The following is a 20,904-nucleotide window of genomic DNA, read 5'->3' on the forward strand; positions in this document are numbered from 1 at the left end:
CCCATCAGAAATCTATAGATACCACCTTGACTACCTTAGCAACACTCAAAATATAACAACCCCCCGAAGTACCCTAAAAACCACCTGAAAATCTCTAACATCCTGGACTACCCTAGCAACCACATAGCATCCACTCTGAATACCATAGGAACCACCTAGTACTCACCCAATTACCCTAGCAACCATCTATCAACCCATCAGAAATCTATAGAATCCACCTAAAATACCTTAGTAGCCACTCTGAATGCCATAGCAACCACCCAAATTACCCTAGCAACCACCTGGGAACCCATCAGAAATTTCTAGCAAAATCTCTTTTAACTAGACTACCCCAGCAACCACATAGCAACCAATCAAATACTATAGTAACCATCCAAATACCCTGGCAACCATCTATCAACCCATCAGAAAACAACAGAATTCACCTAGCAACCACCTAGAATGCTATAGCAGCCGCCCAAATTACCCTAGCAACCATCTGGGAACCTATCAAAAATTTCTAGCAAAATCTTTAACTAGACAACCTTAGCAACCACATAGCAACCAATCAAATCTCATAGTAACCACCTAGTAACCACTCAAATACCATGGCAACCATCTATCAACCCATCACAAATCCATACAATCCACCTAGTTCACCCTAGCAACCACTCAAAATACCACAGTAACCACCGAGTACCCGAGCAACTACAAGGGTTCGTCTCAACAATATTTTGCAGAATCTCTAACTTTCTAGGCTACCCTAGCAACCAAGTAGCATCCAATCGAATACCATAGTAACCACCCAAAGTACAGTGTGTTCTGAAGGAAGCAGCAGGGTAGTGTATAGCCGTGTGGTTCTGTCGTGTTGATCTGCTCACTGTGGCGTGTGTTTGTGCAGGTGTTTGGTCATGGCAAGGCCAATGGTGAACCCACATGGGCTCTGCTGCTCACTGCGCTTCTGGCTGAGCTGGGCATCCTCATCGCATCCCTGGACCTGGTCGCTCCAATCCTCTCCATGTGAGCCCCCAAAACACACACACACTAGTCTAGGGCTGCACTATCTGTGGTTTCAGCATCAGTATCGCAGTGTGATCATTCACAATAGTCACATGGCAGGATGAATAGAACAAGAGTGTGTCATTTGCATGTGTTTGTTGAGGCCTGTGACTGGATGAGGACTTTAAAATAAGCATTCTGCATAAGAAATTGTACCATTAGTAATGTTAATAACGATTAATTTAGTTTATTTATTATTCCCCCCTTCCGCTTTTAATATATTCAAGCTCATAGTGCTATAGCATCATCTTGTGTAACACTAAAGCTTTTATTGAAGGCAGTCTGATTTAAACACTCTATGATGTAATAGTGGATAAGCTCCGCCTCCACTAAAGGGTGATGCCTACCTCTGCTGTATTGCTTATTAAGAGCTCTATTTTAACAATCTAGGCGCAAAGCTCATAGTGCAAAAGCATTAAGAGTGTGTCTGAATCTACTTTTGCTATTGTAGAATGGATAAATCCGCTCTGCACCTGGCGCATGGTCTAACAGGGCTGTGCTGATTCTCTTATGAGTTCTGGGTGTGTTTTGAGCATAACCTGCATTAAACCAATCAGAGTCTCGTCTCTCATTCCCTTTAAGAGTCAGTTGCGTCGCTCCATGGTGCATTTAATATTTACATGGCGACTTTATAAGTGTAAAAACTGAGCGCTTCACCAGCGAGAAAACAGTTGAACAGAGCATCTGCAGCGCGAGGATAAAGAACGAGCCTCCTCCATTCAGCCGCTTTACTTTACTCCTTTACTTTACTCCTTTACTTTGGTGGAGTGAGGAAACGGTGGTAACTCACTTCACTGAACACATCCATCAGCCCACATGTTTAATCTCCTTTGTTAAGAGCAGAGATTTGTGTCTGAACTATTTCTAAATTCAGTTGTGATCTCCAGCAGAGAAATAAATGATCAATAATAATAAAGTGTGGTCAGAAAACTAAGTTATTTCCAAACACACGTCCTGTTCTTATCCACATATGCTGATGCAGACGTCTCCAAAACCCCACAGCTGGACACATCTACACCTCCGTGAAGTTGGCTTTCCATAAAAACAAATAATCCCCATAACCATGCCATTCGTTTGTGCTGATTTGTGCTGCAAAAGCGAACGTTTGTGCTGGTTTGGGGTCTGAGATATTAAGCGTTATTTTTTTGACCGTGTGACGTCACTCTCCACCCCATGTTGCACAAATGACTTCAAATCAGCACAGGTCGTTTGTGCTCGATTTGTGCTGGTTTGTGCCGTTAAAACAAACACGGTATCTGTTCTCCTCGGTTAGATATAAGCAAAATATTTCGGGAGCCGTGACGTCACTCTGCACCCCAGGTTGTCTAAATCACACCAAACTGGTGTCATTCGTTCGTGCCCGAATTGTGCTGGTTTGTGACGTTAAAACAAACACTTTATCTGTTTTCGTTGTTTAGATATAATTAAAATGTTTCGGGAGCCATGATGTCACTCTCCACCCCAGGTTGTCTGAATCACACCAAACTGGTGTCATTCGTTTGTGCTGGATTTGTGCTGGTTTGTGCCATTAAAATAAACACCGTATCTGTTTTTATTGATTAGATATAGCTTAATCAAAACACTTCGGGAGCCGCGACGTCACTCTGCGCCCTAATGCCTAGTTCACACTAGAGGATTTTAAGCCTGATTTGAGCCCGATTTGGAAGTTAACGAGCTCGCCGACAGATCGGGCTGTGATCGGGAAGAAATCTGCGGGCGCACAGCGCTCGCCGCTCTTTATGTGTGAACTACTGAACAACGCATCAACGAGGCTCGCTGACGCGTCGCCGACACCTCGCAGACGGAAATCCAACATTCAGCATGCTAAATATTCCAGAGCAGTCGGCCGACTCAACCCCACGTGTGGTCAGATGTAGTGACGAGCTGCAGCCAATGAGAGAGCAGATCAGCATGAGCTGAACGCCTGTGTGTTCAGGAGCTCAGCAGAAACATCTGTGATTGGTCAGAATGGGCATCGGTGCACTCGCTTCATTCTGCGTTAGCACAGACATGAGAGTAGACTATATTAACAGTGGAACTAGAACTCTGTAACTATTAGAATTACCATACTGCTCATTCTGACGGTTCTTATATAAAACACCATACTGTCACAACATATTTACATTCAAAGCTATTATTGAGATATTAAAATTAAGCTTTGAATGTCTGGCATCATATTTAATGACACCATTACCCTAAAAATATAATCTTTTTTGGTAATTCAGCCTATAAATATGTAGTTAAGATACTAAAACACTTAAAGGTCTTGGCTTTCATTTTCACTTGCAAACAGGAGCTATTCGGCACAGAATCTGCTGTTTTGAAAGATATCTGAAGTAAATTGATGTTTTTGCCATCAGAAAGTTTTGTTTATGTTAGCAGGAAGTTGCCAGGCAAGAAAATGCACACATATTTAAAGTCACAGTGAAAAGTATCAGACATGCATGCAGTCATGTTGACCAATATGGTCATTTAAGGCAGAAATGCTCAGTTCTTTACTGTTTTGTACTAAAAAAAAAAACAATGTCAGAAAGAAATACACTGATAGTTAGAAAACGGCAGGGTGTTATAAATATGTTAGTTTTATTACAAAGAGTTATAAAATTACAAAAATTAAACTCTCTGTGTATCTCTCCACTGGAGCCTGCAGATGAGTGATTAATCCGCTGATGAATCCGCTGATTTGACGATGTTTTTAAATGCTTTCTCCAAAGCTTGAAACGCTGTCAGTGATGTCATCAGCACACAAGCAGCCAATAGTGTTCAGCTTTTTTCTGACGACTCCTCCCTCAAATTTTCATTGGCTGTGGTTTGGTAGCTTGAATGAGCTGATGGGGAATGAGATATTGTCAGATCATGTAGTGTGTGACCCCCCTCATGTGGATCATTCATGGAGTGTTGCGTAGTGTGAACACCACAGAGATCAAAACACACAAAGTCAAGTCATGTAGTGTGAACGGCACAGCGATCTGCTGATGTTTAAAATCCTGTAGTGTGAACTAGGCTTAAATCGCACAAAACAGGTGTCATATTGGTTTGTGCTGTTTGTGCCCTTTGTTTTGTTTTCGTTGTTTATGTATATCTATAGAAATAACTAAAATATTGGTTAGATTTGTGCTGCTTTGTGCCGTTGAAATAAACATCAGATATTTATATTCGTGCATGAATTTATTATTTTCGTTTGCTCACAATTTGTGCTGCAAAAAACATTATGTGTCGGCCTAAAATAATGTCAGCTCATTTCTCTCGACCCCAGTTGCTCCATATTTACCAAAATAGTCTTGTTTGCGTGTTTCAGTTGTGCGTGATTGTACCTATGAAAGTTTTGTTAGTGATCTATTATGTATTAGATATTAATAAAGGGACTAAGCCGAAAAGAAAATGAATGAATAAAATAAAAATAAATGAATTAATAAAAATGTTTTACTGAGTACCAATGGAAAAAAAAAAAAAAAAAAAAAATATATATATATATATATATATATATATATATATATATATATATATATATATATATATAATGTTATACATTAATTTCATTTATATATTAAATACTATAATTATATGTTATATATTTAAATTATATTTATATATACCAATTAATAAAAATAAATCAGTCAAATATTGTTTTATTGGCATCATTATTAATGAAGTGTTGTTGTGTTTGATTAGATTGTATGTGAGTGAATAATATGTCAGTGATTTAGTTTACTGATGATTGAAATGGCCTTGTGTAATATGGTGTGTGTGTGTGTGTGTGTTGTGTGTGTGTGCATGTGTGTGTTTGAGCGCAGGTTTTTCCTGATGTGTTACCTGTTTGTGAATCTGGCCTGTGCTCTGCAGACGCTGCTCAGAACACCAAACTGGAGACCCCGATTCTCTTATTACCACTGGTACATCACTGAACACACACACACGCACACACACACACATACACTCTCCATCATACACATGCATGCACACACTTGCACACACTAACACACTTGTGTACACAAACTAACAAACACTTGCATACACACCAACCTGCATACACACACACATGCACTTGTACGCATTCACACTAACAAACACGCACAAATGGATACGTATACACTTACTCACATGCATGCATCATACACACAGTAAAACATAGACTAACACACTGCATCGTACACCCACACACATACACTTGCACACATGCACACTTGCATTCGTGCACACACACTAACACAAACTAAGGCACACTCGCACTAGCACACACTTGCACGCACTCACACTAATATACACACAAACACACAATTGGATACACACCCTGACTCGCACACACACACTTCATTATACACTCACACATACACATACATAAACAGGCGCACACACACACACACTCAATTACATACACTTGCGCGCACTAACACACTTGTGTGTGTTCTGCAGGACGCTGTCGTTTCTCGGCATGACGATCTGTCTGGCTCTCATGTTCATATCGTCATGGTACTACGCCATCGTCGCCATGGTGATCGCCGGGATGATCTACAAGTACATCGAGTATCACGGGTATGTCACCATGACAACTGTGTGTTTGAGTGTGTGTAGAAAAATGTGCGTTTACCTATGTGTGTGTTAATGTGTGTGTGTGTTCAGTGCTGAGAAGGAGTGGGGTGACGGGATCAGAGGTCTGTCTCTCAGTGCGGCTCGCTTCGCTCTACTTCGTCTGGAGGAGGGACCACCACACACCAAGAACTGGAGGTATAAACACACAAACACACATAAATGTATACACACATGCACACACACACATTCACACACACACACACACACATACCCACTCACACAAATAAATGTGTGTACTCACGTACATACACTCACGCGCATGCTCACTCACACACATAAATGTGTACTCACGTACACACACACGAACACACACACACTCACACACACACAAACGTATAAACACACACACACACACACACACACCCACACATAAATGTGTACACTTGCGTACACACACACACATATATACACACACTTACATTCTCATACACATAAATGTGTACACTCACGTACACACACACACACACATATAAATGTATACACGCCTGCACACACACACATACCCACTCATGCACATAAATGTATACACACACACACTTACAAAATATACCCTCTCACACACAAATGTATGCATGCACAAACACACACACTCACATGCATACACACACACTCACACAAACTCATACACACACTCACATGCCCACATATACACTCTCTCTCACATACATGCATATACACTCTCAGACACACACACACACACACATACATGTATACACGCACACACACTCACATGCCAACACAAATACACACATACAACGACACATTTAGAATCGCAGTTAGAATCCTCTCTTCCTGTGTGTGTGTGTGCGCATGCATGTATACATAAGTGTTTGTGTGCATATAAATGTGTGTGTGTGCGCGCGCATGCATGTATACATAAGTGTTTGTGTGCATATAAATGTGTGTGTGTGTGCGCGCGCATGCATGTATACATAAGTGTTTGTGTGCATATAAATGTGTGTGTGCGCGCGCATGCGTGTATGCATGTGTGTTTGTGTGCATATAAATGTGTGTGTGTGCGCGCGCATGCGTGTATGCATGTGTGTTTGTGTGCATATAAATGTGTGTGTGCGCGCATGCGTGTATGCATGTGTGTTTGTGTGCATATTAATGTGTGTGTATGTGCGCGCGCATGCGTGTATGCATGTGTGTTTGTGTGCATATAAATGTGTGTGCGCGCGCATGTGTGTATGCATGTGTGTTTGTGTGCATATATATATGTGTGTGTGTGTGCGCGCGCATGCGTGTATGCATGTGTGTTTGTGTGCATATAAATGTGTGTGTGTGCGCGCATGCGTGTATGCATGTGTGTTTGTGTGCATATAAATGTGTGTGTGTACGCGCGCATGCGTGTATGCATGTGTGTTTGTGTGCATATAGATGTGTGTGTGTGCGCGCATGCGTGTATGCATGTGTGTTTGTGTGCATATAAATGTGTGTGCGCGCGCATGCGTGTATGCATGTGTGTTTGTGTGCATATAAATGTGTGTGTGTGCGCGCGTATGCGTGTATGCATGTGTGTTTGTGTGCATATAAATGTGTGTGTGTGCGCGCATGCGTGTATGCATGTGTGTTTGTGTGCATATTAATGTGTGTATGTGTGCGCGCGCATGCGTGTATGCATGTGTTTTTGTGTGCATATAAATGTGTGTGCGCGCGTATGCGTGTATGCATGTGTGTTTGTGTGCATATAAATGTGTGTGTGTGCGCGCGCATGCGTGTATGCATGTGTGTTTGTGTGCATATAAATGTGTGTGTGTGCGCGCGCATGCGTGTATGCATGTGTGTTTGTGTGCATATTAATGTGTGTGTGTGTGTGCGCGCGCGCATGCGTGTATGCATGCGTGTTTGTGTGCATATAAATGTGTGTGTATGTGCGCGCGCATGCGTGTATGCATGTGTGTTTGTGTGCATATAAATGTGTGTGTGCGCGCGCATGCGTGTATGCATGTGTGTTTGTGTGCATATTAATGTGTGTGTGTGCGCGCATGCGTGTATGCATGTGTGTTTGTGTGCATATAAATGTGTGTGTGCGCACGCATGCGTGTATGCATGTGTGTTTGTGTGCATATAAATGTGTGTGCGCGCGCATGCGTGTATGCATGTGTGTTTGTGTGCATATAAATGTGTGTGTGCGCACGCATGCGTGTATGCATGTGTGTTTGTGTGCATATAAATGTGTGTGTGTGCGTGCGCATGCATGTATACATAAGTGTTTGTGTGCATATAAATGTGTGTGTGTGCGCGCGCATGCGTGTATGCATGTGTGTTTGTGTGCATATAAATGTGTGTGCGCGCGCATGCGTGTATGCATGTGTGTTTGTGTGCATATAAATGTGTGTGTGTGTGCGCGCATGCGTGTATGCATGTGTGTTTGTGTGCATATTAATGTGTGTGTATGTGCGCGCGCATGCGTGTATGCATGTGTGTTTGTGTGCATATAAATGTGTGTGTGCGCGCGCATGCGTGTATGCATGTGTGTTTGTGAGCATATAAATGTGTGTGTGTGCGCGCGCATGCGTGTATGCATGTGTGTTTGTGTGCATATTAATGTGTGTGTGTGCGCGCATGCGTGTATGCATGTGTGTTTGTGTGCATATAAATGTGTGTGTGCGCGCGCATGCGTGTATGCATGTGTGTTTGTGTGCATATAAATGTGTGTGTGTGTGCGCGCGCATGCGTGTATGCATGTGTGTTTGTGTGCATATTAATGTGTGTGTGTGTGTGCGCGTATGCGTGTATGCATGTGTGTTTGTGTGCATATAAATGTGTGTGCGCGCGCATGCGTGTATGCATGTGTGTTTGTGTGCATATAAATGTGTGTGTGTGCGCGCGCATGCGTGTATGCATGTGTGTTTGTGTGCATATTAATGTGTGTGTGTGTGTGCACGTAGGCCGCAGTTGCTGGTGCTGGTGAAGCTGGATGAAGACGCTCATGTTAAGTCTCCTCGTCTGCTGACCTTCGCCTCTCAGCTGAAAGCAGGGAAGGGTTTGACCATCGTGGGGACCGTCATCCCGGGCAACTTCCTGCACACCTACGGGGAGGCGCTCGCGGCAGAGCAGGTGCGCTTCACCACGGAGGGATCCGTTCACTGAATATATACATACACCTACTGAAGAAATCTGAAGATACTTTGAAGAATGCTGAATCATTTATGATCATGATGGTGTATATGATGGAGTAGAGACAGATATGCACATGCAGTCTGAGCACAGTAGAGAGTGTTTGTGTTGTGGGTTTCCGGGTCATCTCCATGCCTGTGTGTTCTCAGACTCTGAAGCACCTGATGGAGAAGGAGCGTGTGAAGGGCTTTGTGCAGTGCATCGTGGCCCAGAAGCCCCGCGAGGGCATCAGTCACATGATCCAGTCCAGCGGTTTGGGCGGCATGAAGCACAACACAGTGGTGATGGGATGGCCACACGCCTGGAGGCAGAGCGAAGACCCGCAGAGCTGGAAGACCTTCATCAGTGAGTCGCACTAAAACACTGTTGAGATCAGGGGTGAGATGGGTCACAAGATTGTTTAGACACTAGATGGCGCCAAGCAGTCTATAAAAATGGTATTGAAGATATAAATATAGACATGAACATGTTCACTGATGGTGATTCTCAGTTCCTGAATGAGTCTGTGGTATTCAGCGGTTGTTATCTGGGAATAGCAAACCTTAAAATGTCATGGCTGACCAATCAGGAGCAAGTATAGACTGATTTCATGCGGCCGCCATTTTTAAAGTGAAAGCGAGGCTGAATTGGGAATGAAGCCCAGAAGTATCGCCTGGAGTCACACAGGAACAGTATCCGCGATGGCGTATTGTTGTGTACCTGGCTGTTGGTGTCTTATCAACAAATTGATCACTTCGCTGCCTTCTAAGTGACCCGAAGGTCCGTTCTGAATACAACGTGAAAATAAAGGGATATCAAAGCTCGTGTTCAGCTAAGTTAAGAGAAATGGCACTAGTTAGCTAACGCTATCTTTCCCAAACACACATTTCAAGAGTTCACACTTAGATATTGCTTGACAACTGTTAGCAGGTTTGGCATGCTGTCCCGGGAGAGAACTCTGAGCTCGGAGATAGTTGAGCCCAGGGCTCCCGCCAGGTCCATAGAGCATGTGAGGGGAGTACGAGATCAGGTGGTTCTCGAGAGCTCCCCTATAGACCTTTTTCTTGGAACGCAAAATTACCCATGATGCTTTGCGTGTATGCGCAAGGAGAATGCGAAGAACTTCCGGTCGGCAGCTGATGCGTGTGAACAGTCACATTTGGACAGCTTTGAAACGATAGTTTTAATCTATTTTACCTGCTTTTATCCTCTTTGAGCTAACACTGTTGTCCATCAGCAGCATCTCCTGGACTGATCATTTAAAGAAATGCCATCTAATAGGATGGAAAACAGCTGCTGTGAGGCGTTTTCCCCTCGTTGTCAGACGGCATCTTCTGCAGTTTAAATGAAGCCTCGTCATCGCTAAAGTCAACATTTTCTCTTTATTTCAAATATATAACCAGCCCAAACACATGTAGTTCACCAAAATGTTTGACACACACACGTAGCCAGAACTGTGCCACTGACACACTGATTTAATAACTGTGACAAAGTGAAAATATAGGCTAGTGTCATTTCGAAATGACCGAAAAACACAAACAGTGGTGAAAACAACACACGAAATAAAACACAAACGGCGCGCGATTAGAATGAACAGCAAACCAGCAGCAGAGGATCAATAACAGACTTTTATTGCTCATTTGTGTAAATTGCACGACTTTCATACCTGTTAAGTTTCATGCCAGTACTCTGCTTTGCTCTCTCTCTCTGTGTGTGTGTAGCCGCTAAGCTAACAGCTGACAGGCCGGGAACGCACACACACTGTATTTCTGACGGCAGACACGTGAACTAGGAGAACGTTTTTCTCGTATTTCTGACGCGCTTGACCCACATGTGACAGATTATAACGGCTTTAACAGACACATTTCTAAGTTGTGTGTCACAAAAACACTCTGTTATCCATTAAAAACGTTATTGAAACCCATTTTCGGAGCGCAAATTACCAGTTGTACACGCTGTAAACGGAAGTTTTAAGCATTCTACCGGAAGACGCTGGTCGCTATGGCGCCCTCCATGCAGCAGCCATGAAAAAGGTCTATAGTAAAGGAGGAGAAAGGGGTGGATGGGGGGTTTCTTCGAAACACGAAGATAAGGGAGTAGTTCTAGCTAGGCTACTTATCCGCTTGTTAAGTGGTGACGTGTTTGTGACGTATGTATACTGTTTCCGGGTCCAAGCCGCCATTCATTTGAGTGGAGAAATCATTGGTTTATGATCACGTTTTATTCCTATCACACATTAAAGTTAATTTTACATAAAGTCATAGTGTACACAACAATCTCTGGGCTCGCTGCATCACAAATACCAAAATTTTAACAATTCATAAAACAATGAATCACTTTCTGGCCATCGGATATTAGACATGGACATATATATTGCCATCGTGACTTTCGAAAGTATTAAATCGCTTTGTAAACGTTTATTATTACCATTTCATGAGTTGAATAGAGCGCTTGGACCCGGAAGCCGCTCCGCGTGACGTAACACTTAACAAGCGGATAGTGAGTTAGGATAGATCTGATTGGCTAGCTAATGAATGTAGAGCGGGTGGCCAGCTGTAGTCAATTATATCACGTGTTCCTCTCCAAATGAGTTTGTTAAACTTCACTTTAGATGCCATTTCAAGAGTACACACTTAAATGATGATCTATCAAAGCTTGTTTGGCATGCTGTCCCGTTAGAGAGCCCCGAGCTCAAGGGATCCTCGAGCTTGTGGCTTCCTCCCGTTCGCAGAGCGAGAGAGGAGCTTTAGTTTTAAAACGGCGTTTTAGAATGAAAACGATCCGCGTCCACACTAGCACTTCACCCAGCGTTTCTGAACAGCTGCACAACAGATGGCGTAACCATAGCAAAACGTATGCGTTTTCAAACTAGAATGCACTAGTGTAAACGGCCTGAGAGAGAGAGAGAGAGAGAGAGAGAGAGAGCAGCCTTTACCTGTCAGTGGGTGAACATGGATTTCTTTTATTTCAACAGCCTTTTTTAAATACCTTTAACCCATTGAAAAGAAAATGTGTCATCACAAATAAAAATATAGTTAAGTATATTTGTTTGTCGTATGTAGTTGACCGTTTATGTGCTGTGGGTACAATGTGTTCTAATCTGGCTACCACCACAGGTAAATTTCAAACCTGTGGAAAGCACTGATATATATAAATATATAAATATTAGCGCTGTCAAAATTAGTGCGGTAACGCATGCGATTAATTTTAAATAATTAACGCGTAAAAAAAAAATTAACGCAGTTGCAGGTTTTTTTACTTCCTGTTGTGGTGGACGTGTGTTTAACATGCAATAAATGTGGATAAGACCAAGGAAGCACTTTTTGAAGGCAAGTTCCAGTATAAAACTATTAGTCGCATCACCAGGCTCTCCAGAGTTTCATGCAATTTCGGGTTTCATTTTTAACTTTCTGTTGTAAGTTGATACCGCATGGCGAACAGAAAGAAAATCCTCCGCATTTCGTGACTCGGTGTTCCTTTAAGGTAATAAAATCACTGCTTAGGCTACACGGTAGACTTTTAATAAGAGTTTAATCTTAATCATATTAAAATCGGAGTATTGGTGTCTTATGTAAATGTACTCAGAGAGTCTCTGGTGAAGTCGTGAGCTGTCAAAGACAGGGCATTACTCTGCCTTTCAGCATGAGCCTCCAAGTTTAGCGTGTTTCCTCATTAAACGCAATGAAAGCGTCTGCTTCACGCTGTTGTGTCAGAATCCTTGTGAAATACAGTAATACTTTAGGACGCTTAGTTTAAGCAAATTTGATGAACGTGATCATGCGTGTTGAATCTGAGGGGAGTCGCTCCAGTATGGAAGGCCGTTGGGGCCAAAACGTCTGCAGCGTGTTGTGTGTGTGTCTGTGCGGCTGTGTCAGGCCCGTTGAGGGGTGTCAGGGGTGGAGTGAGTACACGCCATTTACAGAGGAGCGGGTGTATGTTTAAACAGACAAAAACACTAATAATATGAAACATCTCCGTCCTGCATGTTTTATTTTAAACAGCTTATTTTCTCTTAAATGAGCACAAACAGTTTCTAAAGTAATGGACTGCTTTCATTATAGATCTGTGCATTCTTACAGAGACACCTCTGTTATCAAACTAAACAAAACATGAGATTCATTTGCTGCTCACTTGTTTGGTAAGAGAAGTGTCCCTTTAAATGGCGTGTACAGACGCTGATCTGGGATCAGTTTATTGTATGGAGCGCGTCTGTCAGTCAGCGCTTATACATGCATTCACTGGTTCAGAGGTAGCATATGAAAGTCGACGACGACGCACAGTAATGTAAAGAAAGTGGGGTAGAATGGTAAAATACGGGAGAATTTCGGCAAAAACGGGAGGGTTTACGTGAGTGAAGTGAACAGGAAGTGTTTGTGGAGAAACAGTTTTGCGAGAGAACGCAAAACAACTTTGCGAGATAACGCAAAAACTTAGAAATATATATTTTCCTCCCACCCATTTTTTTTTTTTTTTCACCCAGCCAATTTTTTTCTCCTTCACTACGTCCCTTCCGGGGTTCCGTAGAATCCAACATGGAATGGTTTTCTTTATTGGCATTGATTGTTTTGAAATCTAAATGACATTAACATGCCTGTGTTTTAATTTCTGTAATAAATATGGCTGTCAAGCCAGGATCTTGATGGTTTATTGTGGGTTTGTTGTTTACATGAAGAAATCTGTGTTACAAGTTAAACAAAAATTCTATTAAACAATTATACTTTGAATTTTAATTCTAATAAACAATTATATTTTGAAGTTAAATAGTTTTTGTCTTGCGTTTACATTAATTTTACATTTGAACAGCCAAAATGACAAGTTTCAGTATTTTAAATGCGATTAATCGCGATAAATTTTTTTTAAAAAGGTGCGATTAAATAGTTAATTTTTTTTAATCGATTGAAAGCACTAATAAATATATATGTTTTTATCGTTAAACTGATAGATTAATCGATTAAAAATGCACCCTTTAGGTTATCGGATAATTGTGAGCATCCCTACAGACAACACGAGGGTGTGCTGCACAGTGTTTTATCGCTCACCGGGTTACATAGGCTGGAGCAGGGAAGCGTCCCCACTGTGTTTACCTGCTGCCATGAACTGAAGCCAAGGAGGACACTTGAGCATGTCACTCTTACAGAGACTGTGATGTTGTTTGATGCCTAATCTGCGTTTAATTGTTCAAATTAAACTGAGCTGAATGATATTAAAGAGATGTTTACACCACATCTGCACTTTGAGATTGCGGCAACAGCTGGAGGTTTGTAGTCCACAGCATGTTTACAGTGCTGATCCTATACGTCCGGGTTTCTTCCCACCGCGTGAAGTAAGCGTATTCCAGACACCCTTCTGGATGTGCTTCATCCCTTCCTGAGGTGTTTGTATGTGAGCCGTGTGTACAGTGTTCTCATGTCTAACACACTCTCTCTCTGTTGTTCAGACACGGTGCGGGTCACCACCACGGCTCACCTGGCTCTGCTGGTGCTGAAGAACATCTCTCTGTTCCCCAGTAACAGCGAGGCCTGCACTGAGGGCTTCATCGACATCTGGTGGATCGTCCATGATGGAGGAATGCTGATGCTGCTGCCCTTCCTGCTGCGCCAGCACAAGGTCTGAGAGTGTGTGTGTGTGTGTGTGCGTGTGTATCTTGCTGTTGATGTGTATATGTTTGTGTATATCTCGCTGTTCATGTGTGTGTGTGTGTGTGTGTGTGTGTGTGTCAGGTGTGGCGTAAGTGTGCTCTGCGGATCTTCACGGTGGCTCAGATGGAGGATAACTCCATCCAGATGAAGAAGGATCTGGCAACGTTCCTCTATCACCTGCGCATCGACGCTGCGGTGGAAGTGGTGGAGATGGTAAAACACACTCGCGCGCACACACACACACACTGATCCTCTAGTCTGATCCTCATAATCCATATCACAGCTAATATCATCCTGCTAAGGCTCAGATTAGCTTGCTCTCGCGTTCATCACGTCCTTCACCCATAAACACCTGCCGGGTTATTAGACATGATGACGACACGCCTCTCTGGAATACCGGATTCTGATTGGTCAGTCACAATCAGAGTCCATTCAGTGTAAATGCACCTGAACTATATATGTGGTGGCTCAGTGGTTACAATGTGGCCTCACAGCAAGAAGGTCACTGGTTCGAGTCCTGGCTGGGTCCGTTGGCGTTTCTGTGTGGAGTTTGGATGTTCTCCCCGTGTTGGCGTGGGTTTCCCCCACAGTCCAAACACATGCGCTATAGGGAAATTGACTAAATTGGCCATAGTGCATGAGTGTGTATGGGTGTTTTCCAGTACTGGGTTGCAGCTGGAAGGGCATCCGCTGTGCAAAACATATGCTGGAATAGTTGGTGGTTCATTCCGCTGTGGTGACCCCTGATTAAATATGGGACTAAAGCTAAGGAGAATGAATGAATGACTGAACAGCCTAATAACATCCAATCACAGTTAGAGAATAATGTGTGTGTGTGTGTGTTTCAGCATGACAGTGACATCAGCGCGTACACATACGAGCGCACACTGATGATGGAGCAGAGGTCTCAGATGCTGCGGCAGATGCGGCTCTCCAAGTCTGACCGAGAGAAAGAGGTGGGTGTGTGTGTGTTCATGAAAGTGTGTGTGTTAATAAGTGTATTTTTGTTTGTTTTTGTGTGTGTGTGTGTTCCTGAGGGATTTTGCGTGTGTTCACGAGTGTGTGATTATTGTGTTTGTGTGTGTGTGTGCTTCCTGTGCCATTTAGTGTGTATGTATATGTGATTTTGTTCATCAGTGTGTAAGATTGTGTCTGTGTGAGTGTATGTTCATGTGTGTGTTTGTGTTTGAGTGTGTATATTCATTTTTGTTTCACATTTTCGAATGTTTTCATGAGTGTGTAATGTTTTGTGTGTGTTCATGAGTGTGTGATTTGTGCGTGTTCACAAGGGTGTGTTTGTGTGATTTCTTTTTTGATGTGTGTGTTAATGAGGGTTTGTGTGTTTCTGTGATTTGTGTGTGTGTCGGGGGGTGTCTGTTCATGTGTGTTTTTTGTTTGTGTGTGTATGTGTGTGATTTTGTGTGTGTATATGTGTTTTGTGTGTATTCATCAGTGTGTGTTCACGAGTGTGTGTGTGTGTTTGTTTGATTTCTTTTATATGTGTTTGTTCATTAGTGTGTGATTGTGTGTGTGTTTTCATGAGAGTGTGTGTTTGTGTGATTTATTTGTGTGTGTGTGTGTGTGTATTTGTTCATGAGTGTGTGATTTGTGTGTGTTTGTGTGATTTCTTTTTTGATGTGTGTGTTAATGAGGGTTTGTGTGTTTCTGTGATTTGTGTGTGTGTCGGGGGGTGTCTGTGTTCATGTGTGTTTTTTGTTTGTGTGTGTGATTTTGTGTGTGTATATGTGTTTTGTGTGTATTCATGAGTGTGTGTGCGTGTGATTTGTGTATGTCGTGTGTGTGTGTGTGTGTTCATGTGTGCGTTTTTTTTTTTTTGTGTGTGTGTGGGCATTCCTGAGTGTGTGTGTTTGTGTGGTTTCTTTTTTGATGTGTGTGTGTGTTCACAAGGGTGTGTGTGTGTTTCTGTGTTTTGTGTGTGAGTGTATATGTGTTCACGAGAGTGTGTGTGTGTTTGTTTGATTTATTTTATATGTGTGTGTGTGTGTGTGTGTGTGTGTGTGTTCATTAGTGTGTGTGTGTTCGTGTGTGTATGTGTTTTCATGAGACTGTGTTTGTTTGTGTGAATTATTTTTATGTGTGTGTGTGTGTTCATGAGTGTGTGATTTTGTGTTTGTGTGTGTTCACAATAGTGTGTGTTTGTGTGATTTATTATTTTGTATGCGTGTTCATATGACTGTTTAAAATGGGACTAACACGAGTGTATGATATTTTGTGTGTGTGTGTGTATGTTTGTGTTTTCATGAGTGTGTGTGCTCACGAGAGTGTGTGTTTGTGTGATTTTTTTTATATTTGTGTGTTCATGAGTGTATGATTTTGTGTGTGTGTTCATGTGTGTGATTTTTGTGTGTGTGTGTGTGTGTGTTCAAGTGTTTGTGTTCACACAAACACACACCCTCATGATTTCTTTTTTGATGTGTGTGTGTGTGTCGTTTAAGAGTGTTTTTTATGTCAGTGTTCATGAGTGTATATTGTTTAGTGTGTATGTTTATGAGTGATTTGTGTGTGTGTGTGTGTGTGTGTGTGTGTGTTTGTGTCCTCTGCTCATGTGTTGTTCTTCTCTGTCTGAAGCGTGTGCGCTGGAGTTTTGATGACGTAAGTGTTCGTTCAGCTTCAGCGTGTGCTGCATCTGCTTCTTTAGACAGAACCAGAGAGAGAGAGAGAAAGAGAGAGTGTGTGTGTGTGTTAGTTCTGTCCCTCCAGATTACAGCTGTGATGTAGAAGAGTAGAGTTAGCATCAGTCTTATAGTAATAAGCTGAAACTAAACCTAGCTCCGCCCCCAGGGGAATCTCATTGGCCTAGAATGACAATCTGCATAGCTCTGATTTAAATGTGTGTTCTGATTGGCTGTGATTCAAACAGGATTTGTTTGTTTCTTAGCACATCCTGTAAAGTAGCTCTAACTTTGTGTGTGTGTTTGTGTGTGTGTGTGTGTGTTTAGGCGCAGCTAGTGAAGGACAGGAACTCGATGCTGCACCTGACCAGCATCGGCTCTGATGATGATGAAGACACCGAGGGTCTGAGCGCCGCTGATAAGAGCGCAGAGCACCGGCGCGTACACATGACCTGGACCAAAGACAAGGCCCTGCAGCTGCGCAGCAACACTCACACACACACCCAATCCTGCTGCAGCACGCCCGAGGGATTCAGGGACATGCTGAACATACGGCCGTGAGGATCACACACACTTTCTGTTTTAACACACACGGACACACTTTATCACACACACACACACACACACATAGAAACACACAAACTTTAATCGCTCACACACATCATGCCCACAAACCTTCACTGTTAATCCATTCTCACACACACACACACAAATATGTTAGTGATTTATTGTAATCATTTATCTTGTATATTGCGTGTGTGTGTGTTATTGACAGAGATCATTCCAACGTGCGACGGATGCACACGGCGGTCAAACTCAATGAAGTGATCGTCAATAAATCCCATGATGCTCGGCTGGTGCTCCTCAACATGCCCGGACCACCCAAAAACCCGGACGGAGACGAGAACTGTATCCTTCACCTTCTGACAGGGACTCTTACATGATACAAACAATACACTACAGGCGCTAAAACATGTTACACCGCAGCTCTGCTGAGCGCTGGATTCTGATTGGCTGATGGTCACTCTCCAGTGTTTGGTTATTGTTAGCTCAGCTGAAGTAGTTCCGGCAGATTTAATACGCATTACATTATGCTGATTATTACACAGATACTGGCCCTAAAATTAACTATTATGGTTAATTCTGCGATAACCTCCGGCTGGATGTAAATTACGCTGATTATTACACAGATACTGGCCCTGAAACTAACTAATATGGTTTATTTTGTGATAAACACCAGCTATAGGTACATTATGCTGATTATTAGTTACTTGCCATAAAGGGAATTATTATAGTTTATTTTGCGATAACCACCGGCTAGATGTACATTATGCTGATTATTACACAGATTGTTACCTTAAAAAAAAATGGTTTATTCTGCGATAACCTCCGGCTGGATGTACGTTATGCTGAATATTACACAGCTACTGGCCCTAAAACTAACAATTATGATTTTTTCTGCGATAACCACTGGCTGGATGTTCGTTATGCTGATTATCACACAGCTACGAGCCCTAAAACTAAAAATTATGATTTTTTTCTGCGATAACCACTGGCTGGATGTTCGTTATGCTGATTATCACACAGCTACGAGCCCTAAAACGAACTATTATGGTTTATTCTGCGATAGCGACCAGCCATATATATGTTTTGCTAATTATTACACAGCTTCTAGTCCTAAAACTAACTATTGTGGTTTATTCTTTGATAACCACTGGCTGGATGTACGTTATGCTGAATATTACACAGCTACTTGGCCCTAAAACTAACAATTATGATTTATTCTGCGATGACCACTGGCTGGATGTTCGTTATGCTGATTATCACACAGATAATTACCCTAAAAAGAAATATTGTCGATTATTCTGCTATAAACACCGGCTTGATATACGTTATGCTGATTATTACACAGCAACTGGCCCTAAATCTAACTTTTATGGTTTATTATGCGATAGCAACCTGCTATATATACGTTATGCTGATTATTACACAGCTTTTAGTCCTAAAACGAACTATTGTGGTTTATTCTGCGATAACCTCCAGCTGGATGTACGTTATGCTGAATATTACACAGCTACTTGGCCCTAAAACTAACAATTATGATTTTTTCTGCGATAACCACCGGCTGGATGTATGTTATGCTGATTATCACACAGCTACGAGCCCTAAAACGAACTATTATGGTTTATTCTGCGATAGCGACCAGCCATGTATACGTTATGCTGATTATTACACAGCTTCTAGTCCTTAAACTAACTATTGTGGTTTATTCTTTGATAACCACTGGCTGTATGTACGTTATGCTGAATATTACACAGCAACTGGCCCTAAAACTAACAATTATGATTTATTATGTGATTGCAACCTGCTATATATACGTTATGCTGATTATTACACAGCTTCTACTCCTAAAACTAACTATTGTGGTATATTCTGCGATAAACTCCGGCTGGATGTACGTTATGTTGATTATTACACAGCTACTTGGCCCTAAAACTAACAATTATGATTTTTTCTGCGATAACCACTGGCTGGATGTATGTTATGCAGATTATTACACAGCAACTGGCCCTAAAACGAACTATTATAATTTATTCTGCGATTACCTCTGGCTGGATGTTCGTTATGCTGATTATTACACAGATACTGGCCCTAAAACTATTATTGTTTATTCTGCGATAACCACCAGCTATATGAACATTATTCTGATTATTACACAGATAATTACCTTAAAAAGAAATATTGTGGATTATTCTGCTATAAACAACGGCTTGATGTACGTTATGCTGATTATTACACAGCTACTTGGCCCTAAAACCAACAATTATGATTTATTCTGCGATAACCACTGGCTGGATGTTCGTTATACTGATTAGTACACAGCTACGAGCCCTAAAACTAACTATTATTGTTTATTCTGTGATAACCACCAGCTGGATGTACATTATGCTGATTATTACACAGATACTAGCTGTAAAATGAATTATTATGGTTTATCCTGCGATAACCACCGGCTGGATGTACATTATGCTGATTATTACACAGATACTAGCTGTAAAGTGAATTATTATGGTTTATCCTGCGATAACCACCGGCTGGATGTACATTATGCTGATTATTACACAGATACTAGCTGTAAAGTGAATTATTATGGTTTATCCTGCGATAACCACCGGCTGGATGTACATTATGCTGATTATTACACAGATACTAGCTGTAAAGTGAATTATTATTGTTTATTCTGCGATAACCACCGGCTGGATGTACATTATGCTGATTATTACACAGATACTAGCTGTAAAATGAATTATTATGGTTTATCCTGCGATAACCACCGGCTGGATGTACATTATGCTGATTATTACACAGATACTAGCTGTAAAATGAATTATTATGGTTTATCCTGCGATAACCACCGGCTGGATGTACATTATGCTGATTATTACACAGATACTAGCTGTAAAGTGAATTATTATTGTTTATCCTGCGATAACCACCGGCTGGATGTACATTATGCTGATTATTACACAGATACTAGCTGTAAAATGAATTATTATGGTTTATCCTGCGATAACCACCGGCTGGATGTACATTATGCTGATTATTACACAGATACTAGCTGTAAAATGAATTATTATGGTTTATCCTGCGATAACCACCGGCTGGATGTACATTATGCTGATTATTACACAGATACTAGCTGTAAAGTGAATTATTATGGTTTATCCTGCGATAACCACCGGCTGGATGTACATTATGCTGATTATTACACAGATACTAGCTGTAAAGTGAATTATTATGGTTTATCCTGCGATAACCACCGGCTGGATGTACATTATGCTGATTATTACACAGATACTAGCTGTAAAGTGAATTATTATGGTTTATCCTGCGATAACCAC

At 41.8% G+C, this 20,904-nt stretch overlaps 1 protein-coding gene across 2 annotated transcripts in view; it reads left to right on the forward strand.

Annotated features, from left to right (window-relative positions):
• Positions 1-20,904, forward strand: part of slc12a6 (solute carrier family 12 member 6) — a 56,385-nt gene that overhangs the window by 32,445 nt on the left and 3,036 nt on the right. The window contains exons 14-25 of one of the 2 annotated variants that reach the window (XM_073907840.1): positions 881-999; positions 4,833-4,931; positions 5,452-5,571; positions 5,659-5,763; positions 8,523-8,691; positions 8,901-9,096; positions 14,168-14,337; positions 14,451-14,582; positions 15,218-15,325; positions 16,959-16,982; positions 17,330-17,559; positions 17,778-17,911. In XM_073907840.1, the coding sequence (XP_073763941.1) occupies positions 881-999; positions 4,833-4,931; positions 5,452-5,571; positions 5,659-5,763; positions 8,523-8,691; positions 8,901-9,096; positions 14,168-14,337; positions 14,451-14,582; positions 15,218-15,325; positions 16,959-16,982; positions 17,330-17,559; positions 17,778-17,911 (1,606 nt within the window). The remainder of the gene's footprint in view (positions 1-880; positions 1,000-4,832; positions 4,932-5,451; positions 5,572-5,658; positions 5,764-8,522; positions 8,692-8,900; positions 9,097-14,167; positions 14,338-14,450; positions 14,583-15,217; positions 15,326-16,958; positions 16,983-17,329; positions 17,560-17,777; positions 17,912-20,904) is intronic. The other variant, XM_073907841.1, reaches the window with a different exon arrangement.

This window comes from Danio rerio, chromosome 7 (genome assembly GCF_049306965.1).
Source record: "Danio rerio strain Tuebingen ecotype United States chromosome 7, GRCz12tu, whole genome shotgun sequence".
Taxonomy (NCBI): Eukaryota; Metazoa; Chordata; class Actinopteri; order Cypriniformes; family Danionidae; genus Danio; species Danio rerio.